The sequence below is a fragment of the Salvelinus alpinus genome, chromosome 22 (assembly GCF_045679555.1).
Source record: "Salvelinus alpinus chromosome 22, SLU_Salpinus.1, whole genome shotgun sequence".
Classification (NCBI taxonomy): Eukaryota; Metazoa; Chordata; class Actinopteri; order Salmoniformes; family Salmonidae; genus Salvelinus; species Salvelinus alpinus.
Genome location: NC_092107.1, coordinates 14809946 through 14829116, shown reverse-complemented (window position 1 = coordinate 14829116; position 19171 = coordinate 14809946). Strand labels below are relative to the sequence as shown.

At 42.4% G+C, this 19171-nt stretch overlaps 1 protein-coding gene across 2 annotated transcripts in view; it reads left to right on the top strand.

The window, feature by feature from the left end:
* The window catches only part of LOC139549091 (glucagon receptor-like), a 38263-nt gene that overhangs the window by 4618 nt on the left and 14474 nt on the right, over nt 1–19171 (top strand). For both annotated transcript variants that reach the window (XM_071359209.1, XM_071359210.1), the window contains exon 2: nt 18575–18739. In XM_071359209.1, the coding sequence (XP_071215310.1) occupies nt 18692–18739 (48 nt within the window). In that variant the 5' untranslated portion in view covers nt 18575–18691. The remainder of the gene's footprint in view (nt 1–18574; nt 18740–19171) is intronic.

Below are 19171 nucleotides of genomic sequence, written 5' to 3'. Positions count from 1 at the left end.
GCATGCTCTTCAACCGATCGCTGCCTGCACCTGCCCGCCTGTCCAACATCACTACTCTGGACGGCTCTGACTTAGAATATGTGGACAACTACAAATACCTAGGTGTCTGGTTAGACTGTAAACATCTCCAATCCAAAGTTAAATCTAGAATTGGCTTCCTATTCCGCAACAAAGCATCCTTCACTCATGCTGCCAAACATACCCTTGTAAAACTGACCATCCTACCAATCCTCGACTTCGGTGATGTCATTTAAAAAATAGCCTCCAAAACCCTACTCAATAAATTGGATGCAGTCTATCACAGTGCCATCCAATTTGTCACCAAAGCCCCATATACTACCCACCACTGCGACCTGTACACTCTCGTTGGCTGGCCCTCGCTTCATACTCGTCGCCAAACCCACTGGCTCCAGGTCATCTACAAAATCCTGCTAGGTAAAGTCCCCACTTATCTCAGCTCGCTGGTCACCATAGCAGCACCCACAAGTAGCACGCGCTCCAGCAGGTATATCTCTCTGGTCACCCCCAAAACCAATTCTTCCTTTGGCCGCCTCTCCTTCCAGTTCTCTGCTGCCAATGACTGGAACGAACTACAAAAATCTCTGAAACTGGAAACACTTATCTCCCTCACTAGCTTTAAGCACCAGCTGTCAGAGCAGCTCATAGATTACTGCACCTGTACATAGCCCATCTATAATTTAGCCCAAACAACTACCTCTTTACCTACTGTATTTATTTATTTTGCTCCTTTGCACCCCTTTATTTCTATCTCTACTTTGCACCTTCTTCCACTGCAAACCAACCATTCCAGTGTTTTTTTTTTACTTGCTATATTGTATTTACTTCGCCACCATGGCCTTTTTTAATATTTTTATTTATATATATATTTTATTTGCCTTCACCTCCCTTATCTCACCTCACTTGCTCACATTGTATATAGACTTATTTTTCACTGTATTATTGACTGTATGTTTGTTTTACTCCATGTGTAACTATGTGTTGTTGTATGTGTCGAACTGCTTTGCTTTATCTTGGCCAGGTCGCAATTGTAAATGAGAACGTGTTCTCAATTTGCCTACCTGGTTAAATAAAGGTGAAATAAATAAAATAAAATAAAAAATTATCTCAGCCAATCATGGCTAGCATGGCTAGCGGAAAGGTTGCTGGCTTTTTCTGTGGCTTAACCAACTAGGCTCGTAATTTAACAATTTTATTTGTATATACAGATGGCATACAAGTCTGTTATTAAGGCACATGGAAGTTCACATGTTCCAGAAGGCATTTCTGCCAAAAAACGCATTTTGATTAAAAAAAGTTTCCGTTCAAATGGCTCTGCTGTGAAGTAGTGACCGGCGACATACGCCTAGTTTCCTGAAACAAGTCACATTTGTTTAAGCAAGTCAGCCATATCAGCTATGGTTTTTTAAAAGGCAGTAAATGTTGCTGAATGAACTGTTTCGCTGCCAGACAAGGCTCCGCTGATAGCCAGTTGTAACAGTGGTAAGGTTTTGGAACTGCTGTTGGGACTCTAACAGTTTGTGGGAACCGTTTGTCACTGTTATAGTCCAATTAATGTATTATTCAGTGTTGTGTTGTGTAGTGGCTTTGCTGGCATGCATCTAAAAAAAAATTGAGTTTGCCCCACGAATTACATGCTAAAATCACAACTGATGATCCCTATGATTCATGTTTAGAGATGTTAGTTCGGAGTAAAGTGCCCGTACAGTACTGAGTGCTGATAGGCACTCACAGATTTGGCTGAATGATAATACTGATGGACTGTTACATGTGTTTCCCTTCGCCCTCTGCTCTCCACCCTCCTGTTAGTGGTAGGGGCTTATGCAAACAAAAACCTTGGCTTCCATTGTCACGCTGTACAAAATGATGAACAGTACTGTTCATCTTTTTTTAGACCAGTGCTGTTTCCTAAACATCATCCCCAATCACCTCACTACCGTTACCTTCTACTGGTAAAGCATGCAAGCAAGATGATAGTTCTTTTACTTTTTGAACTTGTGAGAAGAAAGCACTGGGTAAGTTCAGCATGGCTTATTGCTTCTTCTTTTGTAGCAGGTGCTGTCAGAAAGTTACATGCAGTGCATATACACATATTTGGTACTTGGACATCCAGATGTATTCATATTCACAGAGATTCACCACAGGCTACTCAGACACACATCAGCTTAGCAACTCACACGCACATATACTGACTCTCTCTCTCTCTCTCTTTCTCTCTCTGTCTCCCTGAGAGACGTGATCACGGAGGCTAGCTGTAGTAACAGTCCCGTTACGTAAAATGAGAGCTCTTTCTGTCGGGCGTGTGAGTGTTAATTGGGCCGGCACCTAATGGCTCTGTGTGCTCCTCTGTTAGAGACACAGACAGTTGTGTCGTGTGTCTGTCAATGCACTGGCCCACGCACCTGACACCACTCAGAATGACAGGGTTGTGACATCAGGCACTCCAGGGATGTGGTGCTAATGGGTTCAGTAATCACTGTTTAGAGCAAAGGAATTTTATACCAGCAGGGGCGTCTGGTTGCTGGGATATGCCAAAACTCCTATACTTTACAAGGAGTCCAGGAGTGCATTGCTGTAATGCTTTGGTTGGCTTGGTAAATATCAGTGGCTTGCAATTTGTGTAAAGAGAATCCGCAGCAATACGTGCAGACGGACACAGAATGGATGTCGTGAGCAAGTAAACAGTGTTATCTGAAGTACAAAGTAAAGTGTGTGTGGGCATTACCCTAAATGCCCTGAATGAAATAGATTACTGCCTTATTGTGTCCTGACCTATTTGTGCTAACAGTGAGCCAAAAGCCCAATATGTCTTATTTGATTTAATGGATTGTATTAAAATATGTGCACCTAAAATCTAGGAAGATTGGTCAATGCTTGATCAAGGTGTTCTACTTTTGAAGATTATAAAATGTATCTGAATATTATCAATGATCTTCCAAACATGTTTTTCAGGATTTGTTTGTGATTTTCCGTATGTACCGATATCAAGACGGGGAATTTCCTTTTTATCTGTTTGCCATCTTGAAAATATAAGTAAACAACACAAACATCTTGAAGGTTGTTAATTGATTACTTTCCTATTTCAATTACACATGCAGTATAACTTTCCATTCAGTCATACCCATCATCTGATCAAGCACTCAGATTTAAAAAATCTAATTTGGTCAAAGAGGTCAGCATGAATGGGCAGAAGTCTATGGAGTCCCTAAGTTGTACAGAAAGTTGATCATGGCAGGATAAAGGCCAGTAACACCAACTCTCAGTCAGACAAGCATACATAAAGCATCTATGACCATCTTATGAGACACCACCCGGCATAGACAACAAAAAAACAACCCGACAGCAGACAACAGACAACAACAAAAAACAGAAAAGTTGCTTTAAACATCCTATCCTGTCATTCACTATGGGACGTTCGTGTCTCGATTTGAAGGGAATACCTTAACTGGTATGCTATTGTTGCAGGTCTTTCTGTTGGCACTTCTACAGTACATGGGAACCCCACGAACAGTTCTCCCCTCATTTCCTTCACCCTCTAACTTAGGTAGACTTCTAAATTGCCTGAGGGGTTTAATTTGTTTCTAATCCTCCTCTATGGGGATGTGCCAAGGCATTGCCCCGCTGTAGCTGGGCTGAAGATAGACAGCGCATAGAGCTTTTCTTATTTGCTTTGTGTAGAGAGGGAATCTATGAGGTGTTAGTGCAAATATGATATCTGAATCTCTTGACCATTTTAAGGACGATATTGAGATGTGAAGCAACTCGCAAAGGTCCAGCAGTCCAACCTTGGGTTTATTCTTATAAGCTACAGAGTTCTCATGAATGTACTGGGTCTTTTACAACCTATTTTCTTGTCGCACCAATTGTTCATGTTAGATTCTTCTTTGATATGAGTCTTTGGTCTTGACAGAGTAGGTGAAGTCCTATTTGTTCTGTTTACAGTAAGCAGGCTATTGCATTTATAAGGAAACATTTCTTCTCGTGTTTACTCAGTCCTCCATATTTCACTTTTGAACTTACTGACCTATGATTTTGACAGCCTAAGTTACTTCCAGGGAATGTCTGCTTAATGACTGATTAACTGTCTTGCCAAATCATGGCTGTCATGTCATGTGTTTAATTACTAATTAAAAGGACTAAGGCGCCACTTATGAGGAAATGGGAAAAATGTGCCTATCATCAAGCATTCACGACAGAGAAAAATAAACTGGGGAATTTAATGACGCCTTCCTCTTTTATTTGGCAATGTTGTTGCCTCGTGATTTATCAGGGAAAGATCGTAACGTAACCTATCTGTTATGAGATGTCAGACATGGCTATTGTTTGTTTTAGCATTATTGTGTGTGTGTGTGTGTGTGTGTGTGTGTGTGTGTGTGTGTGTGTGTGTGTGTGTGTGTGTGTGTGTGTGTGTGTGTGTGTGTGTGTGTGTGTGTGTGTGTGTGTGTGTGTGTGTGTGTGTGTGTGTGTGTGTGTGTGTGTGCGTGCGTGCGTGCGTGCGTGCGTGCATGCGTGCGTAATAATAATACATGTAATTTGTATAGCGCTTTTAATTACAGAGTTAAGCTCTACTGAGGATATTTTTTACAATTATATAATAAAAACAACATTTAGAATCAAGGCAAGTTAAATAGCGATAGTGGGCTGGGTGCTAAATACATTTTAATTGGGACAAGGACTATCAAAAATACATAGGCACGGGAGCAGAAGGCTCGGTCCCCCATAGTTCGGAGATGTGTCTTGGGGACTTGAAGCCTTAGGGGAGTGGCTGGAGTGGAGAGTGCGAGGTGGCTCGCTGATTGAGATGAGGTCGTTGATTTAGGTGGGGCTCAATCCACCAAGGCTTTAAATGCAAGCATGAGGATTTTATAGTTGATCCTGTAGTTGACCGGTAGCCAGTGGAGTTGTGCCAGGATTGGGGTGATGTGGTCTGACTAGGGCTGTTGCGGTGACCATATTACCGCCACACCGCTGGTCACGAGTCATGAATACAGTCAAATTCCACGTGACCGTTTAGTCACTGTAATTAGCTTCTCCAAGCTCTGATGCTCCTGGCAGTCATTAGTAGCCGACCAAACATTCTAATTACCTGGTACTCAGCACTCTATTGTCCCTCTAATCACTCTGACATCAATGCAAATTGCAAATCTAATCAAACACTTCATGAGAGCCCATGAGCTCTGATGGAGGGTCCCATCAGCTTTCTATAGGCTAGGCCTACTATATTTATTTCTCAACTTTCCGAATATTGAGCACATTGCTTCTCTTTAAAACTGGAGTATAGCCTACCTAGCTGGTATGAAAATTAACCACGGGAAAAGCATCCTCTATTTAAGTGCATTGATGACATGGATTTTTTCCCGCTGACCCTGTTTCGAGACAGGTACATGATAATGTTCCATTCTAAATCAAAACAAATTTCACACATATATTATTTAGTATATGTAAAGACAAGATTAAGTCAAGAATAGTTTGATGGGTGAAAATATTAGCCTATCACTTGTGAAAGATATATTATCACTTGATGCCCAGCATAAGGCAAGAAACTTTTTTACAACTTTTTCGAATCATAGTCACACACCTCATGTAGCCTAACCCATAGGCCTATAGGCTTTGATAAGGTTTGTATCACAGCTAAAGTGGTCAAATAACTTCTTAAAATTAAGCACATTAATCTGCTTTACAAGGGGTGTAGAGCCTAACTGGCATACATACATAAGCCGCGCGTGTGTTTCAAGTTTGGGAAAGATAATTTTCACCATAAAAATGCACCTTTAGCCCCCCGAGTGGCGCAGCAGTCTAGGGCACTGCATCGCATGAGGCATTACTACAGACCTGGGTTCGATCCCAGGCTGTGTTACAGCCGGCCGAAACCGGGAGACTCATGAGGCGGTGCACAATTGGCCCAGCTTCGTCCGGGTTAGGGGTTGGCTGGCTGGGATTTCCTTGTCCCATGGCACTCTAGTGACTCCTTGTGGCGGCCCGGGCGCCTGCAAGCTGACTCCGGTCACCAGCTGGACGGTGTTTCCTCCACACATTGGTGCGGCTGGCTTCCGGGTTAAGCGAGCAGTGCGGTCGTGTTTTTTTCGGGGGATGCATGGCTCTCGACCTTTGCCTCTCCTGAGTCCGTAGGGGAGCTTCAGCGATGGGGCCAAGGCTGTAACTACCAATTGGATATCACGAAAAAGGGGTACAAGTTTTGTATTTTTTATAATGCAACTTGTGGCGAATTCCTGCATGGAGCCTTCACCGTGCGCTGCGACTTTAAGAGCGCATCAGCATTCAGAAAGTAGGAAATAAAGATGGCTCTCCCGGCTCTCTGGGAGGTAGTTTGATTGGGGTGAGCAATGCTGCAGAAGTCTCTATTTTCAGCGTGCTGAGTTTGTAAAGTGTTTAACTCGATCATCGGTATTACCTCTCTAGATCGGGGTTGTTATCTTTTGGGAACGCACCAGTTATTGATCGCATGGATTAGTAGTAACATTGTTGCGAAGCTTTGACATACAAACAAGCAAACCATCAGACGGACAGACAGTGCAACTACAAGCCTGAAGTCAACAGCTAAGACCAGTCTCTCTCTCTATCTTCCCTCTATCGTTCCAGTGCTTTACACTGCAGCAGACTTTCTATTTTTTCAATGTGCTTCGCTTTGATGTTCAGTGTCGCTGGACTATTATTGCCAGAAGTATTTGGGTTTACATTGTAGTTAAAAGGGAGGTTGTGTAAGGCGTCTAGGTGTAGCAGGTAAGGCGGAGTCAGGCGCAGGACTCAGAGATGAGTAATTCACGTAACTTTACTCAAAACAACAAATATTCCAATAAGGAAAATAATCAAGCTCACAAATACAGACCAACTTACAACGAACAAACACGCACAAAACCATGGGGGAACCAGAGGGTTAAATAAGGAACATATAATTATGGGAATGGAAACCAGGTGTGTACAATGAAGACAAAACAAATGGATAATGAAAAGTGGATCGGTGGTGGCTAGACGTCGACTGCCGAATACCGCCCGAGTAAGGAGAGGGACCAACTTCGGTGGAAGTCGTGACAGGTTGCTTGCAAGTTTATGGTGTATTGCTATTTGAACTGTAGTGATGTGGGGTGATACTATTGACATGTGGCCAAGAAGATTTTGGACATTTTAAGGCCTTTGTTTTGTCTATGAACACCCCCCCCATTCATACCCTCTGCACTCCTCTATGTTGATTATTGCAAATCCTCTATGTTGATGACTGGGTTCTTTCTTGTAAATTGTTTCTATGAAGTTGCTGTTAAATTGCTCTGCCATTCTTATTGTATGAGGTATTATTGGTTGGGTTACCCCTGTGCTGTGATGTTTGTTTTATGTGGTGTGTCTTATCTTTCCTCTCCACTGGCCAACTGGTAAACAGGCTACACTCTAGGCAGTCTCTTCTGCTGATGTGTGTGGGTCTGGTAGTGGTACTCTCTCTATCCTACTCTTTTCCTTTCGGCAGGATTAATACCTGCCTGACGCAGGTATTTTTACCCCTCTCTATCAATACCGCTACAACCTTTATAATAAAAGCATTACATGCATAATCGCATGTGCGGTCACTTTTGATAATGGTGTTTTCCCACTAATGTACCATTCGCGCTTATAGCCTACTGCCATGTGCAACATTGCTGCGCTTATAATGTGAAGAAATAGCCTAATACTTTATCAACATTGAAAGCTAAACATGTTGATCTGTTGTGTCAGCCACATTGCGTAAAACCTTTTTTTTATGGTAGTGTTTGTATTAATTTGGGATCTATCGCATCCCACAACTCTCCCAGACTACGTTTGGAATATTTTTTTCTCACACAGAATAGAATAGGTAAACTTTTATACTATGGGGGATAGTAGATTGACAGGCTAGTGCTTTTCCTGTTCGTTAGGCCTACTCATCTTGTTGGCTGACGAAAAGTAAATGTGGACAGTTCTTCCAATATCTTCAATATGCACCTTGGAATTGGTTAAGGAAATGCGCAGTTGCGTCCCCAATGTGTCTGTCTTTACTTGTAGCCTGTGAGAAAGAACTGATCACCTTTTGGATAGCCATTTGAGTGACAGGTGCTTCGGACAGTGCAGCACTCAGGGAGAAGGGCACAACGCAGCTCTCCGGGCCAAGGGCACAACGGCCGCTGGCCGCAAAAGGCATGGATTTTTTTACGGTGCATTACGGCCACACAAAGGGTATGCCGCTGTGAAATTCGAGGGATTATCAAGTGATTGTGAAATTGTGAATGAGAGGCTGATGAAGTGTGTACAGCCTGCACAAGAAACAAAGCAGAGATCATGCCTTTCAAGAGCCTTTTTTCAAGTCATCATTAGAGTCGCACCATGCAGCGTTACAAAGTATTAAAAATCAAAACATATAATCCAACGTTTGTAGAACAACTAAAGTTACATTAATAACTCTAAATTAAGCATATAGGAGAACCCATTTCTTTGTTAACCACTCAACAAAGAATAGCCACATGTGCACACTTCCCTCAAATCGTTTGGAGAAAATATCCTTTCTATTTTATTCAGCTTTGTTCAATTGTATTCTTCAAACTATAGAATAAAATAATGCCAAGGAATTCTAAGCAAATCTTGCCTGCTAAATTAACTAGTGTAGCCCACAGCCATATGGCAAAGCCAGATCAGGGTATGCTATTCTGTTCTTCTGAAATTGACTATTTAAACCTGTCTAAAATAAATCATGGTTTATTGTGAAGGTGTAGGTTATATTTAAATGTAGATGTTCCAAAGGTCTGCATCAGTAGCTTGTAGGTCAGGAGATGCTAAATGTGTTTGTTAATTAACGCTCAATTACCGTGAGACCAACAGTTATTTGCTTGACAATCACTGTCTAATGAAATTTCATGCCCTAGGTCTGACTTTTTGGTCCTGGTCAGGACATTGGCAGCACTCTTCTGGACTAGTTGAATCCTCTGGAGTGAAATGGCTTGGAGGCCCCAAAACAGTGCATTGCCGTAGTCAATCCGAGAGAAGATGAAGGTGTGGATGAGTTTCTCTGCATCTGGCTGGGAGAGTGATGGTATGACCAGGGCAAAAAAACATGTTTTACATTTTGTTGGCATCGAAGGACAGAGAAGGATCAAACTTGACTCCTAAGCTGAAGATGACAGAGGACAAGTGGATGGCCTGGCCACTGATTGTAGGGCAGATGTTTCCAGCACTGGTGACCTGCTTGGGTGTCCCAATAAGCATAGCCTCAGTCTTGCTACTGTTCAACTGGAGGAAGTTCTGACTTATCCCCAGTGGAGGCTGCTGAGGGCAGGGCGGCTCATAATAATGTCTGGAACGGCACAAATGGAATGGCATCAAACACATGGTAACCATGTGTTTAATGTATTTGATTCCACTCATTCATTTCCAGCAGTTACCACAAGCCCGTCCTCCCCTATTAAGGTGCCACTAACATCCTGTGATCTATACCCATGCGTGTGTGTGCTTTTGTATGTGTGCCCACATAGCCGCCTATGCGTGTGTGTGTCTACAGTATGTGCGTGGGTGCTTAGCAGCCTACTGTTTGGGTGTGCACAGGACGTACATGAGATGTAAGGAGAGTTGCATCTTTAGCCATCTTTGTATACATTCTCTTGGAATGTTATCAGCCCTGGTGAACTTTGTGTGGAGACGAGTTTTATAAAAGCAGACAGAGAGGAATCTGTATATCACAGTCCAGTTCTTTTTAGCCTACAACCTCTGATGTTTTGCCATCCTGTGTAGTTGAAATTGTAATTTAACCACACAGTCCTCTTTGGCATTGGGTTGTCTTATGATTTATCAGGGAAATAATGTAAAGTAGCCTCAATCTATTATGTATGCACAGACACAATAATGATCTCATAATTAGGGCCAGGAGTTCTGGGGCACTTTTTGAGGCACTATGCTTTTACTGGTAATCCCAGCATTGTCCACTAGTGTTGCTGGTTGTGCGTGTACAGTATGTTCGGTAGGAGGGATTGTCTAAACCAGGGGAAGGCATAGCTCTGCAAACCTTAATCCCACAAAACCTATTATTTGTCAGGGAATACTATTTGTAGATCAGTGAATCTACTTCTCAATTTGATCAAGCTGATCCTCTCCAACAGACTCAGAAGTTGTATCTAAATAATAGGTCCGTTTTGGGCAGTTAAAAAAAAAATATATACCAATTTTTTTATCTTTATTTAACTAGGCAAGTCAGTTAAGACCAATTTCTTATTTTCAATGACGGCCTAGTGGGTTAATTACCTTGTTCAGGGGCAGAAAGACAGATTTTTACCTTGTCAGCTCAGGGATTCGATCTTGCAACCTTTCGGTTACTAGTCCAATGCTCTAACCACTAGGCTACCTGCCGCCCACAGTTAAAGAGGTGAGTCAATGAAACCAACCATGGAAGTACATTGGAGCGAATTCAAGGGGGTAGCCCCGACCGGGACTCGAACCGATGTCCAGTAACTGTCAAGCCAACACCTTAACCATTACAGAACATTTCCTAGGATTTCCTACTAGCAGCAACACTAGTGGACAATGCTGGAAATACCAGTAATAGCACAATGCCTCAAAAGTGGCCCCAAACTTTTTTATGGATGTCAGACACTGTGTTTTATCATTATTGTGTGCCTGTGTGGGTGTGTGCTTGTGTGGGTATGCTGGCTTGCGTGCCGGTGCATATCTGCATGCATGTCTTTGCCCATTTCTGTGTACTTTGCCATATAGTATACCGGTATGTGTGCGTAAACATGTGGAAATTACAGTGGTTACTATGTGGATCCCCCCATCCCTCCCTCCCCTCCTCTACACAACAACATGATTGAAGATGGATGTCACACAAGGAGAAGGGCCAACGGGTCCACAGCTTCCTGTAACTTTCCTCTGCTCATCAGAGCTCTGATCTGCCTCAGAGATACTACAACAGCAGGAATTCAACAACAATTCCTCTCCTCTTCCCTTGTAAGCTATAGTACTGAATCTGACCCCAGCTTCTGAGTTTCAATGTCTGAAGGCATTAATTATTCTTATCTCTGTAGCTTACGCCATTCATGCACCACACATTTCATTTTTGAAATATGCTGCCGGCATGTCAAAGTGCTAATGCATGGAGAGCGTTTATTTTCCCCCCGCTGACTGTGTCTACAGCAGTGGCGACCCCGTCATTCGGGGCAGATTTTTGAGCCCCACCTGTTTAGCTAAAAATATATATACAGTACCGGTCAAAAGATTGGACACCTACTCATTCCACGGTTTTTCTTTATTTTATTATTTTCTACGTTGTAGAATAAAAGTGAAGACATCACAACTATGAAATAACACATATGTAATCATGTAGTAACCAAAAAAGTGTTAAACAAATCAAAATATATTTTCTATTTTAGATTCTTCAACGTAGCCACCCTTTGCCTTGATGATAGCGTTGCAAACTCTTGGCATTCTCTCAACCAGATTCTCGAGAAATGCTTTTCCAAACGTCTTGAAGGAGTTCCCACATATGCTAAGCACTTGTTTGCTGCTTTTCCTTCACTCTGCGGTCCAACTCATCCCAAACCATCTCATTTTGGATGTGGTCATGTGATTGTGGAGGCCAGGTCATCTGATGCAGCACTCCATCACTCTCCTTGGTCAAATAGCCCATACACAGCCTGGATATGTGTTTTGGGTCATTGTCCTGTTGAAAAATAATTATAGTCCCACTAAGAGCAAACCAGATGGGATGGCGTATTGCTGCAGAATGCTGTGGTAGCCATGCTGGTTAAGTGTGTCTTGAATTCTAAATAAATCACAGACAGCGTCACCAGTAAAGCACCCCCACACCTCCTCCTCCATGCTTCATGGTGGGAACCACACTTGCGGAGATCATCCGTTCACCTACTCTGCGTCTCACAAAGACACGCTGGTTGGAACCAAAAAGCTCAAAATTGGACTCATCAGACCAAAGCACAGATTTCCACCAGTCTAATGTCCATTACTTGTGTTTCTTGGCCCAAGCAAGTCTCTTCTTCTTATCGGTGTCCTTTAATAGGGATTTCTTTGCAGCAATTCGACCATGAAGGCCTGATTCACGCAGTCTTCTCTGAACAGTTGATGTTGAGATGTGTCTGTTATTTGAACTCTTGAAAGCATTTATTTGGACTGCAATTTCTGAGGCTGGTAACTCTAATGAACTTATCTTCTGCAGCAGAGGTAACTCTGGGTCTTCCTTTCATGTGTCGGTCCTCATGAGAACCAGTTTCATCATAACGCTTCATGATTTTTGCGACTGCACTTGAAGAAAGTTCTTGAAATTTTCCGCATTGACTGACCTAGGGGCTATCTTCTATATACCACCTCTACCTTGTCACAACACAACTGATTGGCTCAAACACATTAAGAAGGAAAGAAATTCCACCAATTAACTTTTAACAAGGCACACATGTTAATTGAAATGCATTCCAGGTGACCACCTCATGAAGCTGTATACGAGAATGCCAAGAGTGTGCAAAGCTGTCATCAAGGCAGAGGGTGGCTACTTTCAAGAATCTAAAATCTAAAATATATTTTGATTTCTTTAAACACTTTTTTGGTTACTATATGATTCCATATGTGTTATTTCAAAGTTGTGATGTCTTCACTATTATTCTACAATGTAGAAAATAGTAAAAATAGAGAAAAACCCTTGAATGAGTAGGTGTGTCCAAACCTTTGACTGGTACTGTATATGTCATGCCTGCTCCCGCTCCCCCTCTCTGGCGCTCATTACGCACACCTGTCACCATCGTTTCGCGCATCAACGCTTCATTGGACTCACCTGGACTCCTTCACGTTTTTGATTGCCTCCCCTATATCTGTCTATTCCTCAGTTTCATCCCTGTGTCAGCATTAATGTCGTTTTGTTTCCCCTGTTCTGTTTCATGTCCGTTGTTTACTAAATGTTAACTCCCTGTACATCCTTCTCGTCTCCCAGTGTCTGTCCTCACAGTATATACAGTGGGGAGAACAAGTATTTGATACACTGCCGATTTTGCAGGTTTTCCTACTTACAAAGCATGTAGAGGTCTGTAATTTTTATCATAGGTACACTTCAACTGTGAGAGACGGAATCTAAAACAAAAATCCAGAAAATCACATTGTATGATTTTTAAGTAATTAATTTGCATACATTATGTAATATGCCAGGGAGATATGTATACTGTAGCTGGGAAAGTAATACTAAGTGTATGTTGTGTAGTAAGCGGTTAGTAGCCCATGTGCCTCACCCTAATAATTTGGTCCCTTTCCCCCTCAGAACTTAGCCTACTGTTCTGACTTGGTGGTGCACATGTAGCCTATAGTCTGTTTTAGAGAAATGTCATCATTGAATATTGTCAGAGGTTTCATTATCTGCTTATATGCCCTCTTTTTTATCCTATGGTTCTGACTTGGTGTACAGGGAGAATATTGTAAGAATGGCCCATGTTCTGAATTCTGTCGCTGTACATTTCAAAAGTACTGAACAAATAGTTTGACTACGTCCGTCTTAGCTCGCTCATTAATGTCTTAATCGCAATTACGGATGGCCTCTTATCCACTCATTGTTCCCTTATGCCATAGCTTGAACAGCTCAACAGTCAGTAGAAACCACATTTGTTAATCAAGTCAGCCATATCAGCTATGTTTTTTAAAAAGGCAGTAAATGAGGCTGAATGAACTGTTTTGTTGCCAGACAAGGCTCTGCTCATAGCCAGGTGTAGCAGTGGTAAGAATTCACTCCATGGTGCTGAAAAGAAAGCTCTGGACAGCATTATGTAGGCCCTAACAGTTTGTGGGCACCGTTTGTCACAGTTATAGTGCAATTAATGTATTGTTTAGTGTTGTGTTGTGTAGTGGCTTTGCTGACATGCATCTAAAAAAAAAAGAGTTTGCCCCACCAAGATTTACATGCTAAAATTGCCACTGGTCTACAGCACTATAAAGTGAGCAGTGTGTTATGCTGGCTTGCCCCAGCTTGCCGTAAAGACGGCCTCTGTCTGTCTAAAACTGGTCGGGTTAGGTCGCACCCGTCCATTGCCCTAATTATGCACATAAACTCAAATCCCCAGTTCTAATCTTTCCCCTGTTTGAAGCTGCCGCACTTCCAGGCCTTAGTGTTATTACCTTAGTCACAGATGATGAGTTGGAGGGGTCACCGAGGGCCGCTGGACTGACCTGAAATAGCCCTGGTGTTAAGGAGATCCAGTAGCCTAGCTCTGATCCTCTTACACCCTCTGCCGAAACAGTTTCCCGTTTGACCAGGGTGGAGAGGGTCACACATCATCCACCCTGTTTTAAAAGCATGTCTGCCCTTGATGACAGAAAAACTGTGACAGCACTAGTCAGAGACAGTCCCTCTACTGCAAGTTACACGCAACCAGAACCCCTGGCTCATGTGCTTCCTATTACTGTTTGTGATCGGTGAGAGATGCCAGCTTCCATGGACACAAGATTAACTGTGTTGTAGAAGCTTGGGAAATAGGAAAAACACAACCTGAAAAATTGTGGCGCAGTTTAGATAACACAACTGACTAGATATCCTTAAACCTTGTGTTGGTTGGTGAATTACTTGCAGTTCTCTCTTGTTTTCATTCTCAAAAGACTGTGACTCTACTCTATATCACCAGGTTGGCATTGATACATGAAGTCATTGACATGGTAAGTAGACCTGAAATACAATAAATAAATAACCGTCTAGATCTGTGCACTATAGACACTATATCAGCCAACTCCAGGCTGTCATTGGTGAATATTACTCCACTTCTTGACAGTCCCATTTTACGTCTTTCTTCAACATCTTCTTCATCTGCTTATATTTTTGTCTATTTAATTCCAGACGAAGTGCCATTCTGTCCCGAAGCGATATTCTGTTTTTCATAGTCATAGTCATTTGGGCTTAAAATGCGGTGTAGTCTAAGCCTTTTATCATTACAGGGTGACGGAGGTTTGCCAAAGACACATGAATAGAATCCGTTTTCTCCTTCAAAGCGTATCGTCAGTTAAAATCTGAGCCAATGTTTTGAGGGAAGCATAGACGGAGGACATTTCTCACATCATTTCATCTGGTGGATTGAAGCATGTATGTTTTCCTTCACTGGGCCAAGCTTGTCACTGCCGACACGGTACAGGGATGGATTAAACCTACTTAACCTACACACAAATGTCAAAACATTGCTACCTTATCACCCGTCATGAAAGGAGGCATGATAAACATACCATTAATTATTTAAAATACTCTAGATTATATCACTTTTTGAAAATCACATGTGGTACCTTGATGAATAGTGTCTGTACTGTAGCTTGGTTTTGAAAAGTAATTTCTTTCTTGACATAAGTCATCCGTGCTATGTTGCCTTTCTCCCTATTCCTCATGTCTCACAAACTTTGGCCAAATCTGTTACGGCAGCCCAGGTTGTCTCATGATGCTGCCTCTTACCTGTCTACATTCTGGCGTCAGATAGGTTCGAGTTTGAGTGGTTTCCTGCCAGGTATGACTGGCATTGAGGCAGGTAATCCTCATCATCACTCCCAGCTCATGCCAAGAGAGCTCTTTGTATAGATACAGTCTATGTGCATACTGTAGCTGTACATTCCACTGAGAGCCTACAGAAAATACCTCTTTTTCAGATAGGTCTGTAATTGTTTGCCTAAAACCCCAGCAGCTTTAACGGTAGGATCCTCTGGATGTTTTGTGAGATGAATTCCAATAATGAGAATTCAACCCTGAATATTCTGGCAGAACGTAAACTCTCGTGAAAAGTATTGTTTTATTCACCGTGGTGCACTGGAATTGCCTGAGGCCCAAGGCCTCACTAACGAGTTGGGTTTTCATTAGCATTCATTACTGTGCAAATATGACCTACCACATAATGAGCAGGCTCTCACCCAGCAGATGTGCAATCCTTTCCTCATATGTTATAATGTAACGTATTGTCTGTTGGATAATATGGATCTTCCTTTTCTGTTTTGCACGGCCATAGTACGTGTAAGGGGTGGATTAGGGTTCAGTAGCTTGACTGGCATGTTGACTGAAACGAAGATATGTTTTTTATGATGAGATGACATGGTAATAATGGCCTGTCGGGCTGTTATATGTCAGTTCTTGGTTTTAGTCCAATACCTTCACGGGTCAAGAAAACCCTCACAGTTCGTCTGCTTGTTCAAGAGTTACTGAATAAATTAATCCAGTGGCATCTCCAGCTTTGAACCTTAATCGTTTTTTTTCCCTGAGCGTTCTTCTGAAGTGAAGTCGAGGCTTTTCGGGGTGTTTTGAAATGGCTGCTCATAGTTTGTGAAGGAATAAAGTACCGACAGTGTACTTTGGATCACAATCTGTGTTTTGAGTAGCTGCTCTTGATCTTGTGTGTATGCTACAATGTTTGACTGCAGACTTACTGGATTTTCTTTTGTACAGAGGAACAACATGGAGACACCTGCTGGGAATTGGCCCCTGAGAAGAAAAACAAGCTAGATGAAGGCAGGATACTGTGCAACTCCCCCTCAACTTTTTTATGCCCTAAAACTCAAACATGTCATGTTCTATAAATGTACACAGTTGGGGTTATTTTTGTAGATGTAGAACGTTTTTCAAATCATGACATCACAAGAAAAATTGAATTCAGAGAAAAATAAGTCTTGTCAATGTGACTGATGTTATGCATACAATTTCCAAATCCCTTGTGCAGGAAAAATTCTCCGTCTAAAAAGGATCCTCTGTGTGCATGAAGCATGAACTCTTTGTAAACAAAAGCCCAAACTCTTTGTGTAAAATGTTTGATCCCCAACAATGAGGTCAGTACAGTACAGCATGTACATTGAGGGAGTTGCTGTGTAGACCAATGTGTTCCAGCTCTTTAAGTAACATAGCAGGCACAATGGGAACAATATTTTATGTTCAGTTTTTGTATTATTTTATAAAAAATCTAATTTTGTGGTTTCCACTTGGTAGTTACAGTCTTGTCTCATCGCTGCAACTCCTGTACGTACTCGGTAGAGAAGAACGTCGAGAGCCGTGCGTCCTCTGAAACACAACCCAACCAAGCCGCACTGCTTCTTGACACAATGCCCACTTAACCCGGAAGCCAGCCGCAGGAAGGAAACACAGTGTCGGAGGAAACATCGTGGCGTCCGTGTCAGCGTGCATTACGCCCGGCCCGCCACAGGAGTCGCTAGTGCGCGATGGGACAAGAACATCCCTACAGGCCTAACCCTCCCCTAACCCGGACGACGCTGGGCCAATTGTCCACCGCCGCATGGGTCTCCCGTGGGTCTACCGGCCAGCTGCAACAGAGCCTGGACTCGAACCAGGATCTCTAGTTGCACAGCTAGTGCTGTGATGCAGTGCCTTAGACCTCAAAACCACTCGGGAGGCCGTGTTTGTATTTTTATAGATAATTCACACAGTTTTCCACACTGTTTAGCACAACACCCCCCACAAAAAAAACATTTAATAATTGACCACAACCCGGTCATACATGACTGAACAGAACACTTTGTCTCTAGATACAGGCATGCAGCTTCTTCAGAGCTATATTTAGAGTTAGGCCAACTTTTAGAATTTTGAGTATTGTTCTAATTCTAGACATTCAGTTACATAGCATTATACCATGGCATTGTTGGATACTCGTTTCTGATTGGCTTGAAGGGCATTCTAGATTGTGCATTATTTCCCCATAACAGTGTATTTGCACGGTAGAATTCAACGGCTATAGTTCATTCTTACTAGTTTGAGCTGCTTTTGAAAGCAGAAGTCGAATTGAAAATGTTATTGGCATTGTTGAATTCAATTTTCTTAATAGCAAGCTAGGACTGATGGTTTGGTTAGCTAAACTAGCAAGTGTGTTTGTTTGGTTACCAAGGCAACTACTGTAGCTATCTAGTAAACTTGCTAGTTACTACAGCAGCCCCTCGTTGATGATCTGTTTCTTGTTTAAAGTTTCCCCATGTAATATTAATGGGGAGCTAACATGGCTGGCATAATTATGTTGTAGTGACATGTAAATGCATCATAATGCAGAAACCTCAATGTCCTAACTCTCTAAATACAGTATATGGCTCTGGGCTTCTTTATGTAGATGTTTCCAAGATTACAACGATTGGCCCTCCCATCAGATTGTTAGATAGCACTCTGGTTAGATTTCATTGAGATGTCTTTGGGAGACTTGGGTGTGGACATGATTTCAATGCTCAAATTAGCCTACACTACAGTAGCAACAAAATAGTGGGCCCGAAACCTCACATCCTCTAATCAGCTACATGGCCTCATTGGCCTTCATGGATTCATTAATGATTACATGTTGATTGGGCTCATTAACATTTGAACTAAGTGGTTACATCAGTTGACGAAAATATAAATTCTCATCTGCCACAATTATTGGGCCGGCATCATTGATCCCGTGCCATTACGTTTTTACTTCCTTTCCACAAATCAAATGCCAAATCCTATTCCCATTGTGGACCACAAGCTTGTTTTAGCGTAATATGTGATAAGAATTGTAACCCAATCCCATATTGTGTGATTGCTCTGTTCTGTACACGGTAGGTCTAACTGATTGTGTGTGTTGTTTTGCAGGGTGTGGGCTATGGGGTGGAGGTCTGAGGCAATGCCTGGTTCTGACCCCCCTGGGTCAAAAACACCCAGCAGCCCTGAGATGATGAGTGGCCCTCCACCCTGGCACTCCTCTAAGTGATGAAGACCCCTGCCATCCTCATCCTGTCTGTCCTGTGCAGAACTGTGGTAGGCACATTTCACTTTGTTTCTGCTCATTACGGCAGTAGTGATTGTACTTCACATTACTTTCCACCTTCAATCCATCCATAGAAGTGTGTCGTGTCATTAGAGGCTTCCGTCGTGAGTTTATTTGATTGTCCTCAGGAGCTGTTATGAAATGTAAGTCATGTGAAGATGATTCACCTTTCTGAATCACTGCAGGTAATAATGGTCTGTGTGCTTTATAGAACACAATCAGAGTGCTGGGAAGCTGCTCTTAACACCAGTGTCAGTTTAATGTGCTTTGCATCCTCAATCAATGCAGCTGGTTTAGTGAATGTATGTGTCAGCTTTTATGGAGAATTTCAGTTACAACACTACACTAAGCCAAGGTATTAGTGCTTTATATCCAGTCAGGTTTTAAACCCAGTTAGGTATTGTAGGGCTTACCCAGAAGAA